This window comes from Colias croceus, chromosome 15 (assembly GCF_905220415.1).
Source record: "Colias croceus chromosome 15, ilColCroc2.1".
NCBI lineage: Eukaryota > Metazoa > Arthropoda > Insecta > Lepidoptera > Pieridae > Colias > Colias croceus.
The window spans coordinates 2,359,217-2,380,660 of NC_059551.1; the positions used below are offsets into that span (position 1 = coordinate 2,359,217).

The window sequence follows — 21,444 nt, forward strand, 5'->3', positions numbered from 1 at the left end:
GTTTGAAAACTAAAAGAATGTCTTTGTAAAATAAGCTGTTACAAATATCTGACATCATGTATGAATTCCGGGAAATTTCACTTGCATTTTTCTTGGAAGTATTATATTTATGACGTGAGAGTGGAATCTTGAATCTTGTACGTTATTTTTGTAAGTGTATTCTTCGGTTCAAGTATAAAGTAATCTCAATTTTTGAGAATGTGTAATTTCATACATATAGGAACACATATGCAAAAGACTCATAGAATAGTGTTTATTTAGTTAACTTTCAAAAAAAGATTATGACGCAATGCAGCGGTATGTGCTATTATATATTTTATTAACGAATCATTTTTCTATTGAATCAGGATACAAATTGAAGTCGATTATAATATTATATCCGATTTAGTTTCATACTTTCGTATGAATAAAATACTTATAAGACAGAAACGAAATTGTCTAGAATATGACTTTTGCTCGTATTTAATTTTCAAACAATTCAACAAGGTTATTTACACGTTTATAATATGAATTAGTACAAATGTCGAACGACTCAAATTGTTTTCGTAACTACAAAAAAATTAGCAAGTCGTTAACTGTAAGACTGTCATTGACCTCGGTGACGTTTTATTTGCGAAAGTAAACAGATATTCCCACAGATCTTACGTTAATAACTATGTACTTTATGTGATCCAATTAAATACAACTCAATAAAAAAAAATTATACCGGCCGAATTGATAAACTCCTCGTTTTTTTTGAAGTCGGTTAAAAAGCAAGGTTAATTCAAGGTCAAGTTGTTACATCATGAGCTATTAAATTTTGCGTTTAATTCGTTTACACTTTAGTATACATTCGTTCAATTTTCCTTGAGAAATAATTTGTTATATCTAATTTCTCATATATGTAAGTATATGATGTATATCTATTTCTGAGTCTCGGCAGTAGCATGAAATAATTAGTTATGATCGCTACGAAATTTAAAAAAATGTAGTATGAGTAAAAGAAAGGAATGTTATGTAGAGGTGAATGTAGGAACGGGATATCAATCATTTTATTAACTGGTTTGATCTCAATTAACAGGTGACCCAATTTATACATACATACCAAATTTAACTTTACGAGCAATGCATTTTCTGTTTTTGTTCGTTTATACTGAAAAAATATGTATCTAACCGGAGTACAAACTCTGCCAAGTAGGTACGTGACGTACGTTTTGAACTGATCCATATTTCATACTATGCCTCTAGTCCAACCATGAAATAGAACTAAGGCTGACATCATAGTTCAGGATACATCGCCCATTTTTGCAATATAATTTGATGGTTCTCAAAAATATTTGAGAACCATCAAATCAAAAATTTTTATCTTTGTTATCTATGTTAGCTACCACAATCGAGACTTTCGTACACGAAATTATTTGGCGTCTCATCATAATAAAGCTACAAACGGAAAATTAGCTTGATAGTAGTCACTTGCAAAAATGGGCGATGTATCCTGAACTATCGTAGATGACACCAATTATTTCCTAAAAATATTTTTAGAATAAATCAAACCTACACCATTTGGCAATATACGAGTCATGAAGTTAAGTGATATCTATCACGAATGTTTTGGTTGAATTTAAGATTTGATTTCGAGAAACGCAGCGGTAATTTCCATCATAGTGTTGGTAATGTTCTGATATGAACATGCTACGTAATATGAGGAAGGACCGAGAAAGAATTCAAACTATTGTTGTGCAAAATTTCATCCAAATCGGTACTGGAATATGCGTGAAGAAGCGACAAACATACAGACCGACAGACAAACTTTCGCAATGTGACAATTACATAACTTTTATACAACATTAATTAAATGCTCCATTTAATATATTTACAAGGGCTTAATCATAATTAAATATGGAGAGAATACCAGTAACGAACACGTATAAACGAATGAAACTATGTTATGAATGTGCCCATGGAGAATCTGAATTATTGAACCAATTTGAGTCATTCAATTATTACATTTGCTTTGATGAACAGCTCCCAGATGACAATTAACAATATCCAAACGATAATAAAAAGGTTTTTTGTGTGGGTAATACAGATAGAATATCTATACTAATATTATAAAGAGGAAAGGTTTGTAATTATGTATGTATGTATGGTTTTCACGCATAAACTACTGGGCCGATTTCAAAAATTCTTTCACCATTAGAAATATTTGACTATATTTCCAAAAAAAAATAGAGATCCTTACCAAAATGCAATAATGTAACCCAAGGTGTAAAAAATTCCTTGATAAAAATTCTGTCATCGCGTGCGCTGCGGAATCTATTCCTTGAGGTACGAGGATGGTTATTATGAAAAAATAACGTACACATGTAGGTACCACGGGCGAAGCCGGGGCGGACCGCTAGTCTATACTAATATTATAAAGCTGAAGAGTTTGTATTTTGAAAGCGCTAATCTTAGGAACTACTTGTCCGATATGAAAAATTATTTCGGTGTTAGATAGCCCACTTATCGAGGAAGGCTATATTATATCATCACGCTAAGACCAACAGGAGCGGAGCAGTGCGGGTAAAACCGCTGGGCACAGCTAGTGGTACGATAAAATATTTATTACCTGAAAAACTAGGAGTTCAAAATCTTTTAAAGCAATTCGATTTTTTTATGTAATACAGCGTCCGCTCCCGACATGTTCTACAAAGCATTTTACTGAAGCTAAAATCCTACAAATATTATAAATGCGTAAGTTTGTTATGTTGTTTGTGTGTGTGTTTGTTGCTCTTTCACGCAAATACCTACTACTGAACCGATTACAATGAAATTTTGCACACATATAGAGGGTAACTTGGATTAACACATAGAATAGATTTCATTCCGGAAATCCCACGGGAACGGGAACTATGCGGGTTTTTCTTTAAAAATCCGGGCGAAGCCGCGGGCGGTAAGCTTGTAGTATACTACGCTTCACATTAAAACTAAAGTAGTCATTGAATTAATAGAAATTACCAGAACTAATATGATCATACAAAATGTACCTGTTCATAACACTATTGCCAATTATAACACCATTAATTAATAACATTAAAACTAATTGCATTCCTAAGTTCATGTTAAAATTATTTTGAAACAGAAGCTCAATTTAGAGCCAAAATTCACACGGAATAATTAATATTTTGCGTTCATAAACGTCATTAGGTTGAGTGTATTAAGTTTAAAATCAATTCACTTTGTTATTTAGGTCGTTAATTCTTTATTGATATGAATAGGTAACTGTTTGTGTATTCTCAATGTTTTATGGATAATGTTTGTGTTTTTCTATGTAATTTTTAGAACAAATTCTTAACGAAAAGATTTATCGTACCTTCTATCATTTACAAGTACATGTTTCGCTACATGTACTCCAATAGCTGAACTGAAACTCAAATATTTTATCATTCAATAAGGATTTGTGCAAAAGTCAAACTAGACAAAACCACCGGTTTGGTTGGTAGTTTTACTGAGAAACTAAAATAAAACTCTAGAAGTATCTTACACTGTAATTTCTAATTTAATGTTGAATGTTTACATAGTGGACGACACGATAAATCATTATTTTGATATTTAGTTTAAAAATAGCATTCAAATTAAATTTATAAGAAAAAAAATAGAGATAAGAGCGTGTAACGGGCACACGTGTCAGAAGTGAAACTGTTCGATCGTCGCCTTATTCCATTACGTGAAGGTATTGCCCTGACGCGACCTTGAAATTTTACCCTCAACGCGCCTAAAGAAGTTTCACTTAAAAACATAAAACTGTTATGTTAAGTTTCTTGCCTGCATCATTCTGTAGTCTTTACAGTTATTTGCATAATCTAAAGCGTCGGTCTTCTATCATTTGTTGTAAGATTTTAAATTATCAACAGTTACATAGATACTAAAGTAATATATTTATCAATTAGTCCACAAAATTAACATTTTCCACAGCACACGGGTACGTGATGGACACATTGCAATCACCAGGGGATGGCTTGTTGCATTGTTTGACATTTATCCACTGAACACCCAAAGTAATTGTATTAATGAGACGTTATGATTGCATATTTGTATGTGTTTTAATATGAATTATATAAATTATAATTGTCTTTAACACTATAGATCAAGAAAATAATTGGAGTATATAATTTCTGTGTATTATGACGATTCTAAAGCGCATCTAAAAGAATTCGTTGAGAAAAAAGAAATGTATGAATTAGGATATAATATAATGATGGAACTTATTATGCCGTGTTATATATTTCAACCAGGTAGCATTAGATATGAAATATTTCAATTGCCTCCACATTCTTAACCGCACAAAAATTGTTTTACGATTTGATGTCTTCGATATTTCTTGCAAACCAACTAACTTGGGCTGTTGCTTGGGCCAAATCTATCTACGCGAAGGAAAACATAAATAAAATTTCCTAAATTCCTAAGCTACAATAAAAATAACATGACACAATTTACAAGACGATCATATTATTATGATGTACTAGATTTCCGCCCGCGGCTTCGCCCGCGTTTGCAAAGGAAAACCCGCATAGTTCCCGTTCCCGTGGGATTTCCGGAATAAAAACTATCCTATGTGTTAATCCAAGTTACCCTCTATATGTGTGCTAAATTTCATTGTAATCGGTTCAGTAGTTTTTACGTGAAAGAGTAACAAACATCCATACATCCATACAAACTTTCGCATTTATAATATTAGCAGGATAAATTTTTATATAGGACGACGCAAACTCGTTAATATGCCTTTGATCTTTATCATGTTAAACATCTTTTAACTTTTTGATGGTATTTACACAGCATTTGCCTCTCCTATTACGGTAATGACTCGTGAATATTCCTCTCATATTTTATACTAGCTTCCGCCCGCGACTCCGTCCGCGCGGAAAAATTAAGATTTATTTTTTTCTACGTATTTTTCCGGGATAAAAAGTATCCTATTTTATGCCCAGGATAATAAGGTATAATTATACCAAGTTTCATCGAAATCGAACCGTTAGTTTTCACGTGATGCCTGAACATACAGACAGACAGACAGACAGACAGACAAAAAAATTTTAAATCACATATTTGGGTTTGATATCGATTCAGTAACACCCGCTGCTATTTATTTTTTCAATATTTTCAATGTACAGAATTGACTGTTCTACAGATTTATTATATGTATAGATTAAAAGATTACTACGTTAGAAAAATTACTAAATTGTTTACTGTCTCTGGAGGGTTTAAGATTGAAGTGGTTTAAGGATATCGTCTAGATTTTAAACAATTTGCAAACGAACAAGAGCTCTCGAGAAGGTCTAATACACAAATCCTACTATCTCTTAATATATATAAATCTCGTGTCACAATGTTTGTCCTCAATGGACTCCTAAACCACTTAACCGATTATAATAAAATTCGCACACCATGTGCAGTTCGATCCAACTTGATAGATAGGATAGTTTAAAAACATGTAGGTACCACGGGCGAAGCCGGGGCGGACCACTAGTAATATTATAAATGCGAAGGGTGTGAGTATGGATGGATGTTTGTTATTCTTTCACGTAAATACTACTGAACCGATTACAATGAAACTTGGTATGTAGGTAGTTGAAGACCCAGAATAAGACATAGGCTATTTATATCTCGGAAATCCCACAGGAATGAGAAATATGCGGGTTTTTTTTGAAAACTTGTGCAGACACTCACTTGGAGAATTGCAGAATTGAATTGCATGTATCTTATTAAAGTGAACATACACATGCCAAACAAAATAAAGACATTAGAAACCAGTGCTAAATCTGGATATAAAGCTATTTCCACACCGGATGCAACCGGCGAGCCGTGAACAGACGTTCTTGTCACACCGCTTTATTTGTATACATATGACACTTTTTCGCGTGCAAAATTATCGTATAAACTTAAAATTTACCATACAATCAAACACTTTAGTTAATACTAGCTTCCGCCCGCGACTCCGTCCGCGCGGAAAAATTAAGAAAAATTACGATTTATTTTTTTTCTACGTATTTTTCCGGGATAAAAAGTATCCTATTTTATGCCCAGGATAATAAGGTATAATTATACCAAGTTTCATCGAAATCGAACCGTTAGTTTTCACGTGATGCCTGAACATACAGACAGACAGACAAAAATTTTTTTAATCACATATTTGGGCTTGGTATCGATCCAGTAACACCCCCTGCTATTTATTTTTTCAATATTTTCAATGTACAGAATTGACCCTTCTACAGATTTATTATATGTATAGATTGCAGATTGTAAACAGGAAAGCCATAAAGATTTGATGAATATTGCATTACTTCCATTAAATTAAATCTTAATTACAGGACTAAAGAACGAATAACCCGGTTATTGGCACATCAAATTTCAGGAACAAAACTATTTTTTTTCATATCGTAATTTAAATGGGTCGTCGTTCAATCGTCATATTCTTTTCAATAATTTTCATTGATATAAGCGTGATATAGGTAGAATATTTGTTTTTCTTAATTAATTGGTAAAAATTGAGAAGAAATTCTAAAGCATCTAACAAGAATGTTTTCGTGTCGTTGAATGGTACTTCTGAAACAGTCTCGAGACTCTCATTGAGACTAAATCATCGCTGTTCTCAATTGTGACCAATTATATCGAGTTTTAAAGCTTGTGACACACTTATTATATTTTTTTGTCAATAAATACATTCGACAGTATGTTTTGTATTATATTTGGAACAATCATGTCCTTTTATTTAACTTATTTTAATTTTTCAATCACTTCGAAAATGGGGTAGGTATCAGTAAAAGATATTATATGGCCAATATAATATCGCTTGTATTCCTTGTTGCATTTTGTTTACGTGTCTCGTTGTTGCAATTTGTTTCTACCTACAGAGAAAATAAATATAAATACAATTAAAAATAGATTTAATACTTCATCCGACTAAGAAACTAAAACCACTAGTACCTTTTTATTGGTGCTAGTAGCTTCTTGCCTGACATTTAAAACAACTGACTAAAAAAGTCAGTGTCATCTTTGAATGTTTACTTAAAATTCTCCCAGTGTACCGCCATGCTACAAAAATATGAAGCTAAATTGATATATTAGTGATGTCGGGCGAAGCGCTGACGTCAGCAGCGGGGCACATCAGACCCATTAGAGTTTTAATACACTCCTTCGTACTCAGGACTGAAATATTAAGAATATTATCAAAAAGACTGCTATATGATACTGGTAAAAGAAAAATAATTTGAGTTTTATTTTCAGATGTAAATACAATTAAAAAACACCCCTGTAAATTCCGTTAATAACACAATAAATCAATCAATCATTTAACAGACTACTTACATATTTAAATACATTCAAATCACCCAAAAATAATCTTGCAAAATTCAGTAGTTCCTCTTATTTATTTATTTTAAATCCAGTTCACGTAAATAAATACTTTTTCTAGCAACATTACATATTACCTACCCTATGTGGAAAGCATTTCCATATTAAAAACACATCCAAACTCGAATTTAGCACTCATTTCACCTTAAACGTCCACACAGGAGTTAAGAAAACATTTCCCCGTATAACGGTAAAGGCTACAAAGCATTCAATACATTATACTCTTTAATCTCATTCGGCATTGAGAGGCTTATCTGGAGCCTTTGGTACTGAAAACCTTCTATCGCGATCTCTAACTGAATCGGGAATAATTGTATAGCTTTTATAATACGAGTAAATATTACAAAATAAGGGTGAGGTGATTTTAATGTTGTTATTTAATACTGATGTTCTCTAACTAATTGGTAATTTACATCATTATTTTTACTTTTGTATCGTTACTTACCAACATTTCGTTTTGCTTGACCACACCGAATATTATCTATTTAACTTTTAAATTTACACATAATATTATTTACTCTAGGTACGTTAATTCAAACATCAAAAGTTGTTATACATCTTAATTGTTCGTAATTCATAGTCATTAAATGATGTTCAAATACTTAAAAAATTATACAAGATGAGAAATGTTACGTACCTACATCTTATAAATACGTACAGCGGGCACAAAAATTGCCCTTGTTTGCCAGATCGAATATTAGGATATACTAGCTGTGCCGCGCGGTTTCACCCGCATTGCTCCTCTCCTGTTGGTCTTAGGGCGATGATATATATGCCTATAACCTTCCTCGATAAATGGGCTTTCTGTCATCGCAAGAATTTTTCAAATCGGGCCAGTAGTTCCTGAGATTAGCGCGTTCAAACAAACTCTTCAGCTTTATAATATTATAGTATAGAAACTATAGATTAAAACTTCAACTAAACAGTTTTTAAATTAACAATTTCTACTTTATTCAAACACATAACTCATGTACCTAATTATTTAAGAATTACTTCATATTTTTAGACACAATCGCAGTATACTGTCTATTGTTTAATACGAGTAACAGTGTTTAATCTGATAAGAAGTATAATTACAGTTGAATCTAATACTAATGTATCCACTTCCCATACTGTAGGATATCCTGTTTGGAGGTCGAAACAGACAATGTATATATATGTAGTATGTACGTAATTTTAAACTTTACGCTTATGTTGATAAAAATGATTAATTACTCTTAATGATATTATTATTTTTCTGTATTTTGACAAAAGCCCTTCTAAACGAAGTCGAGATGAATAAACAAAACAAATGTTCGAGTTTAATTTTAAATTGTTTTTGCATTAAAACTGTTTTTACTTTTTTTATAAAAACGTGTAAGACGTTACTATTATTAAGCTTTTTGAAGTAATTAAATTACTTTTATTAAGCTTTTTGAAGTTTATGGTAAGCACTAAAGTTTCTAGTATGTTCGCGTGTTATGAAAATTTACATGGGTATTAAAAAATTAAAAAATAATAATAGATTTATAATGCGTAATGTCGCAAACCCGTATCTGGGCTTTGCAGGTCGCAGAGGTTAATTAGTACATTTAAAAAAATTTAATTGGTCATTAATATGAAAATCACATATATGCTCATGTTATTATTGAGAACGTGTGTTTGACCATTTATCACATCGAAAATGAGCTGAGTATCTATCATACACAAGCAAAATCTCCATCGAAAGCTGATACAATATAAGATACTTAATATTTATAAATGGATCTTAAACACTGTTAATATGCAATTAGTTATAGAAATGGCTAGATGATTATCTTAACAAGCGTTAAATTATATTTAATATTACTATAATGTATGCAATTGTATAACCAATGACTATACAAAACCAAGCCACAATCAGGTTTACGCAACACTTAAATACAAGTATAAACCAATTACTGTCTAAAAATCGGTAATATCCGGTTATTTAATAAAAATCCATATTGATAGAAAGCCACTTACGATTACGAAACTTTTTCCCAATCGATAAACACAGGTCTAGGCAACCTAAGCTATCGCTCTCTTACATTTAGATCCTGCGCACGAGTGAAAGTGACGCATATACTAAGATCGAGTATTCAAACCTTCAAAGTAAAATGATTAACCAAGATTATCGATAACAAACAAATATAGACCTTATTCTTTACTATGTATGACGTATTTAAGGAAAAGTGCGAAGCATGCATATCGATTTCAACCTTCAGTGAAAGTTATTGTAAAATCGTAAACATAAACACAGCTGTTTGGTCCAACTTGACATTTCATTCACTTTTTAATCGAAAGTTAACAAAACAAACTACATAATAACTTTGATGTAATTAGAGACAAATAAAACTGGCGATTACCGCCAAAATTATAATCTGTGAACTGAATTCATTTGAAAAAAAAAGTTTGTCATACCATTCATTCTAAATATCCCTACATAATCGTAACACGTATCAGTCACATCGTTAATAATAATGATGTTATAGGTGAGCGTTCCGTCAATTCCATGCCATCCTGTGACATTTGGATGTAAAAGAAAAAAAAAAAAAAAATGTTGATTAATGCGCAGTTCGCGCGGGAAAGCGGCCGGCGGGCCCTAATGGCGGGTCTTTTGTTGATTCGCGCGTATTCCGTGACGATTCGACTGTTTCGCTCAATTTGAATTTTTCAAATGAAATTTTTACGCAACAGTATATTATTATCATTAACCAAGTTTTGTAAATTACATCTATTTTTGTACCTTAAACGACCTTATCAATAATTCTATCTTGCATTAGATATTTATCAGACAGACACGATTTTATGTGTTAAATAAAAAAAGCTATATAAAGCAACAAATCTAGGATATTGCCAATGTTTCCTCCTGACAAGCGAAAACCGAAATTGAACTTCATCAACACCAGATTAAGAACTAAAATACCTTATCCAAATTCGACCTTTAGAAATAGCTCACGACCATAGCACTAGATATTTAGATTTTACAAGCCTAAGGCTAACCGGTAAATCAGGCTTATATGAGAAAATCTAAAATCTGCTAACTGCGTGCACCTACATATACATGTTATAGTAAGATAAACTTTATTGCAATTGATTAAGAACTAATTTACTTAAAGTTTTTATATTCTTTTTCAATTGACAACAGCTATTTAAGATATGAACAAGTGTGAGAATAAAGATGAGAGATACGCTTAACAATAAAAATGGTTCGAATAGTCCAAGAGCTACCATCGTCATTCTTATTATCTTTAACTTTAACACAATCTTTATGTTTCAATAAAGAAATAAATAAGAGTTTAGAGACAATGTACATAACTATGTAAGCAATAATGTTTTTGGTAAAATAAAGATTTTATGTATTGCCCTATTTACTTTCGCATTAAATACTTTAATCAGTTTCAAAAGCATTACCTACGAAATAAAATACTATCTTATTTGTCACAAATTTTTTGTCATTGTAAATCCACGATCGAATGAAATCGGATTTAATGCAACAAAAAATACCGGTAATTCAACAACAGCTATATATAAATATAAAATATAAAACAAAAACGGTCCAGTGATCTGCATATGAGTCACCGGTACCGAGATCAAGGTTAGGAGGTGGATGGCAGGAGGCCTCTAAACTCTAATTGTAACATAGGTGTATTTGAGTTGCTAAATTTGTGTTTTATCGAAGGTTTCTATATTATAACTGTTGAAGGAATTCTTAGATCGGTTTCTAAACGAAAATTTAAAATTAAGTATTAATTATTTTAGAGTTAGTTCTTTGACTAGGTTTTTCAAGATGAATTTTTAAGTTGTGTTTCATATAATATGTACATTTTATTGTACATGAGACATTTAAAAGTATGGAAATGTTATTTAATAAATCTAAACTCACAAAAGATACCGATACCTAATTGAAACGGTAGGTAAAATATTTTTTTAATCGATATACTTAATTATTTAATTCCCAGAAATGTTGTTTTTCGAGTTTTATTTAACTGTTCAAGCAGCAATAATAAACAATTTCCTTTAATTACCTTTACATCTGACTTGTATTTCACTTTCTCTTTCCGAACAAGTTATTCATCCTACCATTTAATATGTAGCTCATGAATAAAATCGTTTTAATTCATTTCAATAAATAATTACGATACGACGAGTATGAATAAATATCGTAAAATTCTCAACAAAGGACATTATTGGGCATAATTTAAATTATATTACAAATGAGGTAAATAATAATTATTATGATGCGACCAAAATTCCACATTTTATAAAAACAAGACTTATTAAGGAAATCACGATTTTACATTTATTTTTTATTTTTTGCCATATTAACAAAAACTACGCAAGGTACCAAAAAGGTCTTTAAAAGCGTTAAAATAAAATTACTACTTAAAATAGATACCTCAAATTCTCAGCTGCATAATAATTACTTCTTATTTTTGATCTATACGAGATAAGTATTGTAGGTAGATAATTATTACATTCGTATTAGTAGATAGCACAACTAGTCTAACCTAGTTACTTATTTGACTTTCATATCTCATTTAAATAAGGTTGTAATCTTTCATATGCTTATATAGGTAAGTTAACAACACTTATACGTATAGACAAGTACCTACATTTATTAAAGGAACATAATAATATGTGATATCATAATTAAAATGTGTTTCATTTACTTTTGTGAGGGAATATTTATAACTTACTACCTACATATTAGTTAATACAAAATTAATTATGTAAATGCTTCATTTATAATATTAGTATGATTTGGTACATATAATTAACCGAACAAAAATATCACAACACACGTTAAATAATAATAGTTTAAAAAACTAAAAAACACGCTTTTTACAGAAAACCGAACTAAAAAATAGAAAATTTTATCAAATTAGTGTATTGTCATCGGTCCTCAATAAATCTACAAAGTTTGAACGAAATCTGGCCGTTTAAAGTGGGTCAAAATCGCGCCCAAAGAAGTCGGTTACAAACATACAGGTGAAGCTAATATAAAGCGTGTAAAAAGCCCTTATCAGTGTATAATCAAACCCACTTTGTTTACAAGTAAACATAAACAAAACAACGCAATCGTGAATGCAAATTAGCATTCTTAGAACACATTTCTATTGCATATTTCACAAAGGTCAGAGTTTGGACAACAGAAGCTCTATTTACCAATACGCGTTAAGATAACGCTTTGAGAGTATATTTAGTAATCTGTGGTGTCCTTTGTTCCCGATACATACCGATATCATCGCTGGGGGACATTCGATATCGATTTGATACCGATACCCAAAACGTAACGATATTTGCCGCAACGTAGTTGTAGGTACAACGCAACCCTGGCAAATACGAAATTGGCAGATATTTTGAAAGTGCATTTAGTCCCCAATTTCCGCTGCTCGTATACTTAATAATATAATTTTTTATGTCCTCTTGTTATTTCTCAAAAAGGAAAACGCCGCATAATATTATGTGAAGTTTAAAACAAAAATATTCACAAAACAATTTTTCAAGAAAAATTTTGGTTATACCGCAAGATTACAGAAATTTTGGTTATTCCACAACAGAATATAAACGTATTCATAAAGAAATAATTCAGATTTAGAAAGAATAAACTATTCTAAAATGTTAACCTAACCTAACGAACGCTGTTTACAATTTTTATAAACAAAACCATCAACACTTCAAAAACAACTTGTGGGCAGTGGGAGTAGCTTTCAAAGTATCAACATCAAAAAACAGATTCAATAGACAGATTCAGACAGTGAAATTTGGAAAGCGCATATAGGTCAGGCGAGTTATCACATCCATTTGTTTATTTGAAAGCGGCGTATCACAGGCGTGCACAAAAACAAACACAAAACCACCTCGCCGGTTGCGTCTGCGCCGGCCGACGGTACCGAGGTCAACGTCTCCATTTCGTTCACATAATCACTAAACACGTAAAATACGTTCACTGCACCGGCGCGAACATTTTGTAATGCGAATTGTCACTTGTACGAACTGCGATCGTACAGACAGCGCGGGCGTTCGCGCGAAAAACACGCGTGCGCGCATAGATTTTCACCAAGACACTGTCCGCTCGGACGCCGCGCCTCATGAGCGGCAATTAAGCGTCACGGTCCCGACGATTGGTACAATAATCATCCGCAAGAACAATGAACTGCACAACGAAACGCTATATAATAATCTAGTTAATCGTTCAAATGTGATTTCTGCGAGAGAGCCGATTACAGTTCGGCTAGAGTAGTTTTTAGGCTTAAGTCTTATATCGAGAGTCAGTTGAGCAGAACCAAAACGGTATTTTTTGTGTACGAATATTTATTTAGAATTATACCATGATAAATCACTTAGCTTATGCTTAGAATATTCTAGATTGTATTTTAAGTATAATGGAGCTGCCGTGAACAAATACCATGTAAATCTCTTTAATAAATGCTTAAAAAATATTGTATATAAAATATAACACCTATTGTTAATTTTGTGTAAAAAATAAGAAAAATATGTAGTCTCATTAATAAGAATATATTTTCAACATGCAGATTTATATTATGTGACCCGGAATATTTTGGCTACATATTAACGAGACGTTGAGTGAGATAACATCGGATGATATCTTGATGACATCTATATAATCTCTATTTCAATTTAAAAAATAAAAATATCAAGAATTTTAGTGTGTAGCAACTAGCAAAATTTTTATTAAAAACAAAATATAAATGTCGATAGTGCAAATGCACACTGGTTTATACATTGCATATTTTGTATTTTTTTAAGAAATATTGAGTCTGTGTTCAGCTTTCAGCATAATATGAAAGTTATAACTGTTAAGTGAACCGGTTAAGTAAGATTGTCACAAAACTAACGACTTGGCCAATGTGTCCATCAAAAATTGTACCAAAAATATAAAACAAAATGCGGAAAGCAACGGGCTTAGAAAAGTTTCTGCAAGTTTATGTGAGGTCAGAACCATTTGTTGGCAACAGGACCAGTCCACAGTACAAATACGAACAGTAAGTTAACTTTGCCTTTTCGATATAATAATTACCTACACACCATTAGTGCAGTTACTTTGTAATTCTTTATCTTGTCATTACGGCGTCACCTTTACGCGATACGCTGCTACTGTTGGACAAATATGTTTGTCAGGTCTTTGAAGAAGGCACATGCTACTGCCAATACCGCGACGACTGCTTAAGAGTATCGTAAAACCGTATGTTTGTGCCAGTGAGCCGTTTCAAACGTCTTGTATGTAGTTTATGTACTGTTTATATTTTTACTGTGAACAGTCAGTTATAATCAAGAAGCTTATATCTTATACACTGGAGATTTCGGTATGAACATTTGACGTGTAACAAGAAAATTGTTGTGTTTTATCACTTTCACACCTAACTTGGTATTGCCACTGTTAATACGAATTTTTCCCAAGGCTACCATGTATGCCGTAATATTCTGTGCAAAAGGTTAGTTTTTGTACATGAGTTTGTTGATAAATTGCCAACAACGTCATTCAGAAGCATTGTTGGATGAGACAATTATTATTTATGCTAAATAAAATAAGTATCTGGACCAATTATTAAAAAGCGATACTCCCTGATTATGGGTAGTTACCATAATAAAATTGTAGCAACTCTCACTTTGACAATATGGCATAAGTGTCAAAAAAATTGCGTCGCTTCGAATATTTAAGTTATTATTGTTGCGTATTTAATAAATATTTTCCGAATATAAATAATGTATTGCATTGTGAAAAATTGCAGAAGTGTTTGGACACCAAATTCTGGCATAGAATTTCACAGGCAAGTGTATATTTACGTTATTTACAATATTCCTCAATACTCCTGCATTTACCTGTTTAGAATCATTTCAATGGCAAAAATTGTAAAATTTTGCATCATTTTAGAAAGCAGTCATGTTAAATTTGTTATTTTCCTAATATTTTATCATTTTTCAACAAGTTTTCAATAAACAAAATTAACAAGTAAGGTAACCATGATGACGAGTTTTTATGGATAGTGAAGAGAATATATTATTGTAATAACAATATTATGATGAAATTTAGAACACCATTTTCAAGATTGTTACTAGTAATGAAACAACACACGACATCGGTATTGCACTCACATGTATATAAGATTGTTCGTTTTTACATTGAAATTTATACTTTTTTAACTTACCTCATATTTTTTTGTTTTAGGTATTTCAGCTTTCCAAAATGTAAAATGAAAAGAAATATATTATGTGTCCATCAAGGGTAAAATTACTGAGGACCCAGAAAAAAATACTTTTTGAAAAATAAAGTTTGTAAAGTTGGCTGAAATTTGTGCAAGGCTGTTATAAACAGTTTTTCTTTGATGATTTTGGCTTGAAATTGACCCGTCGAAGCAACGCGTTTAAAAAGAAGATCTGAGTAGCTTACAATTTGGTAAACAGCATCTGATGCAAAACACAACTTTCCTCTATTTACAAAGGATGTTAATGCTATATATCGGTTCATATCCAGGCTTTGTAGCCAAGAGTTATTTAAAACTATCATTCTATACCAATTAAAATTGTATGTACCTATAAAGTATGGCCAGTAATATTATAATATAATTAATACTGTTAAAAATATATGTCGTTATTATTTATAGACCATGATTTTTAGTTTTTTCTATTTCGAAAAATCCTGAATATACAAACCAGTGTGGTCACCTACAGAAAGAGACAAAAAACAACACTGACGTCATTCAAGGTTATATTTTCTTGTGACAAGTCAATGGTCATAGTGCAATCTCCAGTGTATTAGATATAAGCTTCTTGGTTATAATTATAGTTTCAATGTGAGTTGACACTTCAGACAGATGACCGTGAACGTGGTTTTATGAGTAACGTTAGACTATTTTCCTTGCAAGAAACATAACGATGTGAAATGATGAATTTATTCGCTAGTAAAGTGTAGATGTAGACACATACAATATAATCACAGAATCAGTATGAACGCTTAGGTGCGTGTTTAGGTTTATTTACCTTAAATGTTAATAGTTTTGTCAACATAGTACACTGTACTATATTATAGTTGTCTCTGTTGTAGTATCCTTTATATGTTTGTGTGGATGTATAGTTTCTTTACCAGAATAACTAAATGTAATAAAACCACAATAAAACCCACACACATGACACATGTTCCCTAAAATATTTCAAGACACATTAATTTAATACGACATCCTTTCTTATAACAAAGCCATTATACTGTTACTCTTCTAACTGTACATTAACAAGCAGACAAACTGCACTGGACATATTAACAACTCATTCGCCAAATACAAGTCATGCACAATAGATACATAGTACATACGTTGTAATACCCATATAAGAGTCGTGAACGAATAAACGATACAATTCGCTAAAATATTATTAAAATATGACACAACACCAGCTGTTGAGCGGTGGCTAAACGATGACACAGGCCAGCAACATCGGTCCCTGATTGAACCAATTAATAAGCGCTTCCGCGTATCCAACGCAAATATATTTTAAATACCGCTATGTGCTTTATTTATCACGCAGAAACTGTATTAGCTGCTGTTTGTGAAATTTGTTGGTAATGCATTTTCGGAGCACACATTGAATTACGAGCAAAGCTTCATAACTACGGAGATTAATAAAGTAACTAGAATATTGGAAATTCCGAAAACCGCTTCGTTTGCATTCAGAAATCTTTGTCATTTTTAAATATGCAAAAATAATTACAATCTGTATTTGACTATCTCATTCTAACGCCTCTCACTATACTCGGCAAATCTGTAGATATATTAATAAAATAAACAATACCATTCAAAATTATCACGCACGTGCACGGAACTCCATAAAATATCTACTAGAAACGACCTACTGCGTTTTCATACATTAATTTACACTTGAATATCCGAATTAATCTATTAAAAACATCGAACAAGAGTAAAAATAAAGCTAGAAACACATATTATACAATATTGCATACACCGAAGCGCACTGCACAGTGCATCGTGTACTCAAACTGCCTACAAAGCTTAACTGGAGGTAACACGAAAATCCCTCGCACGTCCCAGGAAATCCTGACGAATAGTGACCCTATCTGCCCGCCTAAATGTACAATCGGCGACACAAGTTCATTCAATAAATAATTTATTCATTACTAGCGGTCCGCATCGGCTTCGCACGTGGTACATATTCACGTTTTCTCTACATAAGAACCATCCTCGTACTTCAAGGAATATAATAAAAAAAGAATTAAAGAAATCGGTTCAGCTGTTCTAAAGTTATGCGCTTACCAACACATTTTGGGATTCATTTTTATATTATAGACTAAAAATACATAAATATCTAAATAAATATTCAATTTATTTCAGATTGTTAACAATGGCATTAACAATTATACAGTTTATTTGAATCCTAGCTCTCCGCCCGTGGCTTCTCCTGCGTTGTCTTAAACTTAACATCCACTGGTAAAACAAAATGACACTCTGTCCATAGTTTTTCAGTTTACCCCGAACAGACAGACAGACGCGACGGACAATTTTGTTGTATACAAATTGAAAATGGCGACAATAACAATTGCTTTTAAAATAACCCAATATTCTAGACGCATTTGCAACAGGATGGTCGGTTCCTCCCAGGCTAACCTTACACATCCGCGTTGAATGCGTGCCATAAATCCTCATATCCCGTTAGATAAATATATCTAGATGCAATTTTTATAGCGTTACATAAACTGAATGTTTATTAACGTCAAAATTATTAATAAATTGGTTTTGGCATTTTATTTAAAAACAAATTTTAATAGCATAGCATAGCTGTTCAGTCGTCATAATATGCTTAAAATGAATCGTGTTGTAATTATAATGCTGCACAGTGCATATATTAAAGAAACTAAAAAACACGCTTAAACTCATAAAATTATTGTATTGACACCAATCTATACTAATATTATAAAGCTGAAGAGTTTGTTTGTTTGTTTGTTTGTTTGAACGCGCTAATCTCAGGAACTACTGGTCCGATTTGAAAAATTATTTCGGTGTTAGCTCATTTATCGAGGAAGGCTTTATATCATCACGCTACGGCCAATAGTAGTGGAGCGACGGGGGTGAAACCGCGCGGAGCAGCTAGTCTTTGATAAGTGTAAAATGTTTGAATTTAAACTATCCGGTTAAACTGGATCAAAACGGTCTAAACTCTAAAGGAGTCGGTTGCACAAAAACATTTCGGTGAATCTATTAAAAGCGGGTTAAAAATAAACTATTAATTTGAAATGTGTTACGTAAGCGAGTGTACACATTACCATATTACTGTGTTATCCCTGTACCTGCTACTTTCAGTGATTGCCCCATTCGACTGCCACTATCGACATGGACATTTTCAACAAGCATTAATATGTTGTTGAAAGGAGATTTACATAGTAATGATAATTTTATTTTAAGAATTATGCTGTTCACGCACATTTCTCACGTGGGGTGTGTGTTATCTACACTAATATTATAAAGAGGAAAACTTTGTTTGTTTGATTGTAATGAATAGGCTAATAAACTACTGGACCGATTTTAAAAATTCTTTCACCATTCGAAAGCTACATTATCCACGAGAAATATAGGATAGGTTTTATCCCGGAAATTCCACGGGAACGGGAACTATGCGAGTTTTTTTTTGAAACCGCGGGCGGAGCCGCCGCGCGGCGGAGCTGCCGGCGGAAAGCTAGTAAATTATATAAAGATTTGAAATTTAATTTTAAGTATACTTATGCATAATGAGTGTAATAATAATCTTAATTCAGTTGCAACTTATAAGCGTTGATGTTGCAAATTATATAAAAAAAACTTTGAAACATAAAAGTAGAGATAAGTATTGTATTGCAGTCATGTACATATTACAAAACTGTAAATTTAACATTACGCCGTTACAACACGCCACCATCTTATCGCTTGTTGTCTCGTTGTTCGACAAATTTTATTTACCCACGTAACAAATGTCTAATTTATCTCAAAGATTAATTGTACCATTTGACGTGTGAAGTCTGTTCAATTATTCAGACTCTGTCATCGATAATTCCATTAATTCACACAACAACACCATTCCTTTTAAAAACGATTAATATCACTTCTATCAATAAACGTATAAAGGCAAACGAAAACAATCAATTTAATTCCCCGATCCGTAATCCTTCAACAATAAATAAATACTTTTAAAACCATCACCAGTCGGCGACAGAAAAGCAATTAATGAACAAGCAGAGTACGTATTAACGAATATCAAACAAAGGCGGCCTCACACGAGCCGCGGATTCAATTAACTCAAATAGGATTTCAAATCGGTTTTCATAACGCGTTCAAAGTTAATTAAAATATCCCTAATTACGCAGCGACAGCGAGGAGCGTCGCCCGAGCAAACTCGGCCCCGCGGTGGGCGCCAAAGTGTTCCGCAATGTTTGTACATTATTAGAGCAAGTTTCTCCGCCCCTGTTTGTCTACAAGTTGGGAACGCTCCGTTTTATTTACCCTCGGTTCGGAGCGTGCGCCAACTTCGCAGCACTAAATCCTAGCGGGGTGTACGCGATTCTATCGAACCCGTATGCAATATCCTGTTCGCAGAATAGACACACATATTGTCTTGCTCGATACGACAATAGGTATTTACGGGGCGCTGCGGCGGGCGATCGAGTTGCCTCATCCCAATGGGTAGGAGTAAAACAATCAGCGAAACAGAAACAAACTCGCTCCGAACCGAATGTACAAGGGACGTGACTGGATATACGCATGATCGGTAAAAAAGCGGGAACCCGCCGGAATACCAATCTGAATATGGAAATGGCGGTCGACCGGATTCGAAATGCGGGCAGATAAGGATTTTATATAGCGAAAATCTACATTCGGCCGGGTAAACAGATGAAAATAGATGTATTCATGTTAAATGCTGCCAATGATACGAAAGCGTATTCAATCCTATCAGAAAAGCAATGTATTGTCTTTGTATTTTCGAATAAATGAGCAGTGACGACCGAGGTTTAGTGGTCTGGAATCTGAATACGGTGCGGTAACTTAATTCTGAGATGACTCAAAATAATCTGTAACATAAGTAGGCATTACTTTTCAGTAATTATTTTTGTGTTACAAATATTTGATCCATTGAAAAATGACGACACAAAAACCTATTCAGTATTTCATAGACAAAATTACCAAGAACATAATAGCATTCATAGCAACATTTACAAACTCCACAAAATACATTATCTAATCGTGTTCTAATTTTCATATTTTCAAGACTGACAACAAAACTTGCGGCAAACTTTAGCTGTCGAATAAATTATTCATTTATGATAATAATATACATAATATCAAATCGCAATTCTCATTTCGTTCGTGTTTTCTCTGAGGATCGTCTGGAATTGTTTGACTTTTGCTTATGCAGAGTTTTATAGAGGGCTAAAAATAATAAAATATTATGGTGATGAGCTCTTCACAGTGCCTTATTGAATATTTTAAATATATTAAGTACTAGGTGTGCCTGAGTAAGTATTTTTATAGCTCATGTGTAACACATCTGGGAAATAAGCTACATCTTTTCCAAATATCGTCAAAATCCGTTAATTAGTTTTCGCGTGACAGTTATAAAGATTAAAGATTACGGATATTTGTAACTCTTTTTATCATACATACCTATATTCTTACAGTTTCACGTTTATAATAAAAAAAGTTACATGGCTTATATGAAAACCAGATCTTCTTAAATGAATACGTAAATTATTTAGGACAAAGAAGAAACGTGACCAAGATACACCGGGCACCCGTACACAAAAACAATTTAAAATAACAATTTCACGTCATTATCCATTTGGACGCACTATAATTGAAATAATCTACGAAAAATTAGAAACGGAATAATTTTGAGTATAATTATTCGAATGATTACCGTAAACGACATAATGACTTGAGAAAGGAAAGTTCTAGAGACATTAGTACAATGATTTAAACCAAATTAATATGCTTTGTATGCAATACATTCCTCCGACCGCCTCCTTGGTACAGTGGTTGACGCGTGAGCGTAGAAACGAGGAGCCCTGGGTTC

At 32.6% G+C, this 21,444-nt stretch overlaps 1 protein-coding gene across 5 annotated transcripts in view; it reads right to left on the minus strand.

The window, feature by feature from the left end:
* LOC123697684 (atypical protein kinase C) overlaps positions 1 to 21,444 on the minus strand; it is a 175,400-nt gene that overhangs the window by 150,857 nt on the left and 3,099 nt on the right. For 2 of the 5 annotated variants that reach the window (XM_045644209.1, XM_045644208.1), the window contains exon 1: positions 13,236 to 13,447. The exons of 1 other annotated variant lie outside the window; for it this stretch is intronic. In XM_045644209.1, coding sequence (XP_045500165.1) covers positions 13,236 to 13,286 — 51 coding nt within the window. In that variant the 5' untranslated portion in view covers positions 13,287 to 13,447. Of the gene's footprint in view, positions 1 to 13,235; positions 13,448 to 21,444 lie in introns of those variants that run through there. 2 more of the 5 variants (XM_045644214.1, XM_045644210.1) reach the window with 2 other exon arrangements.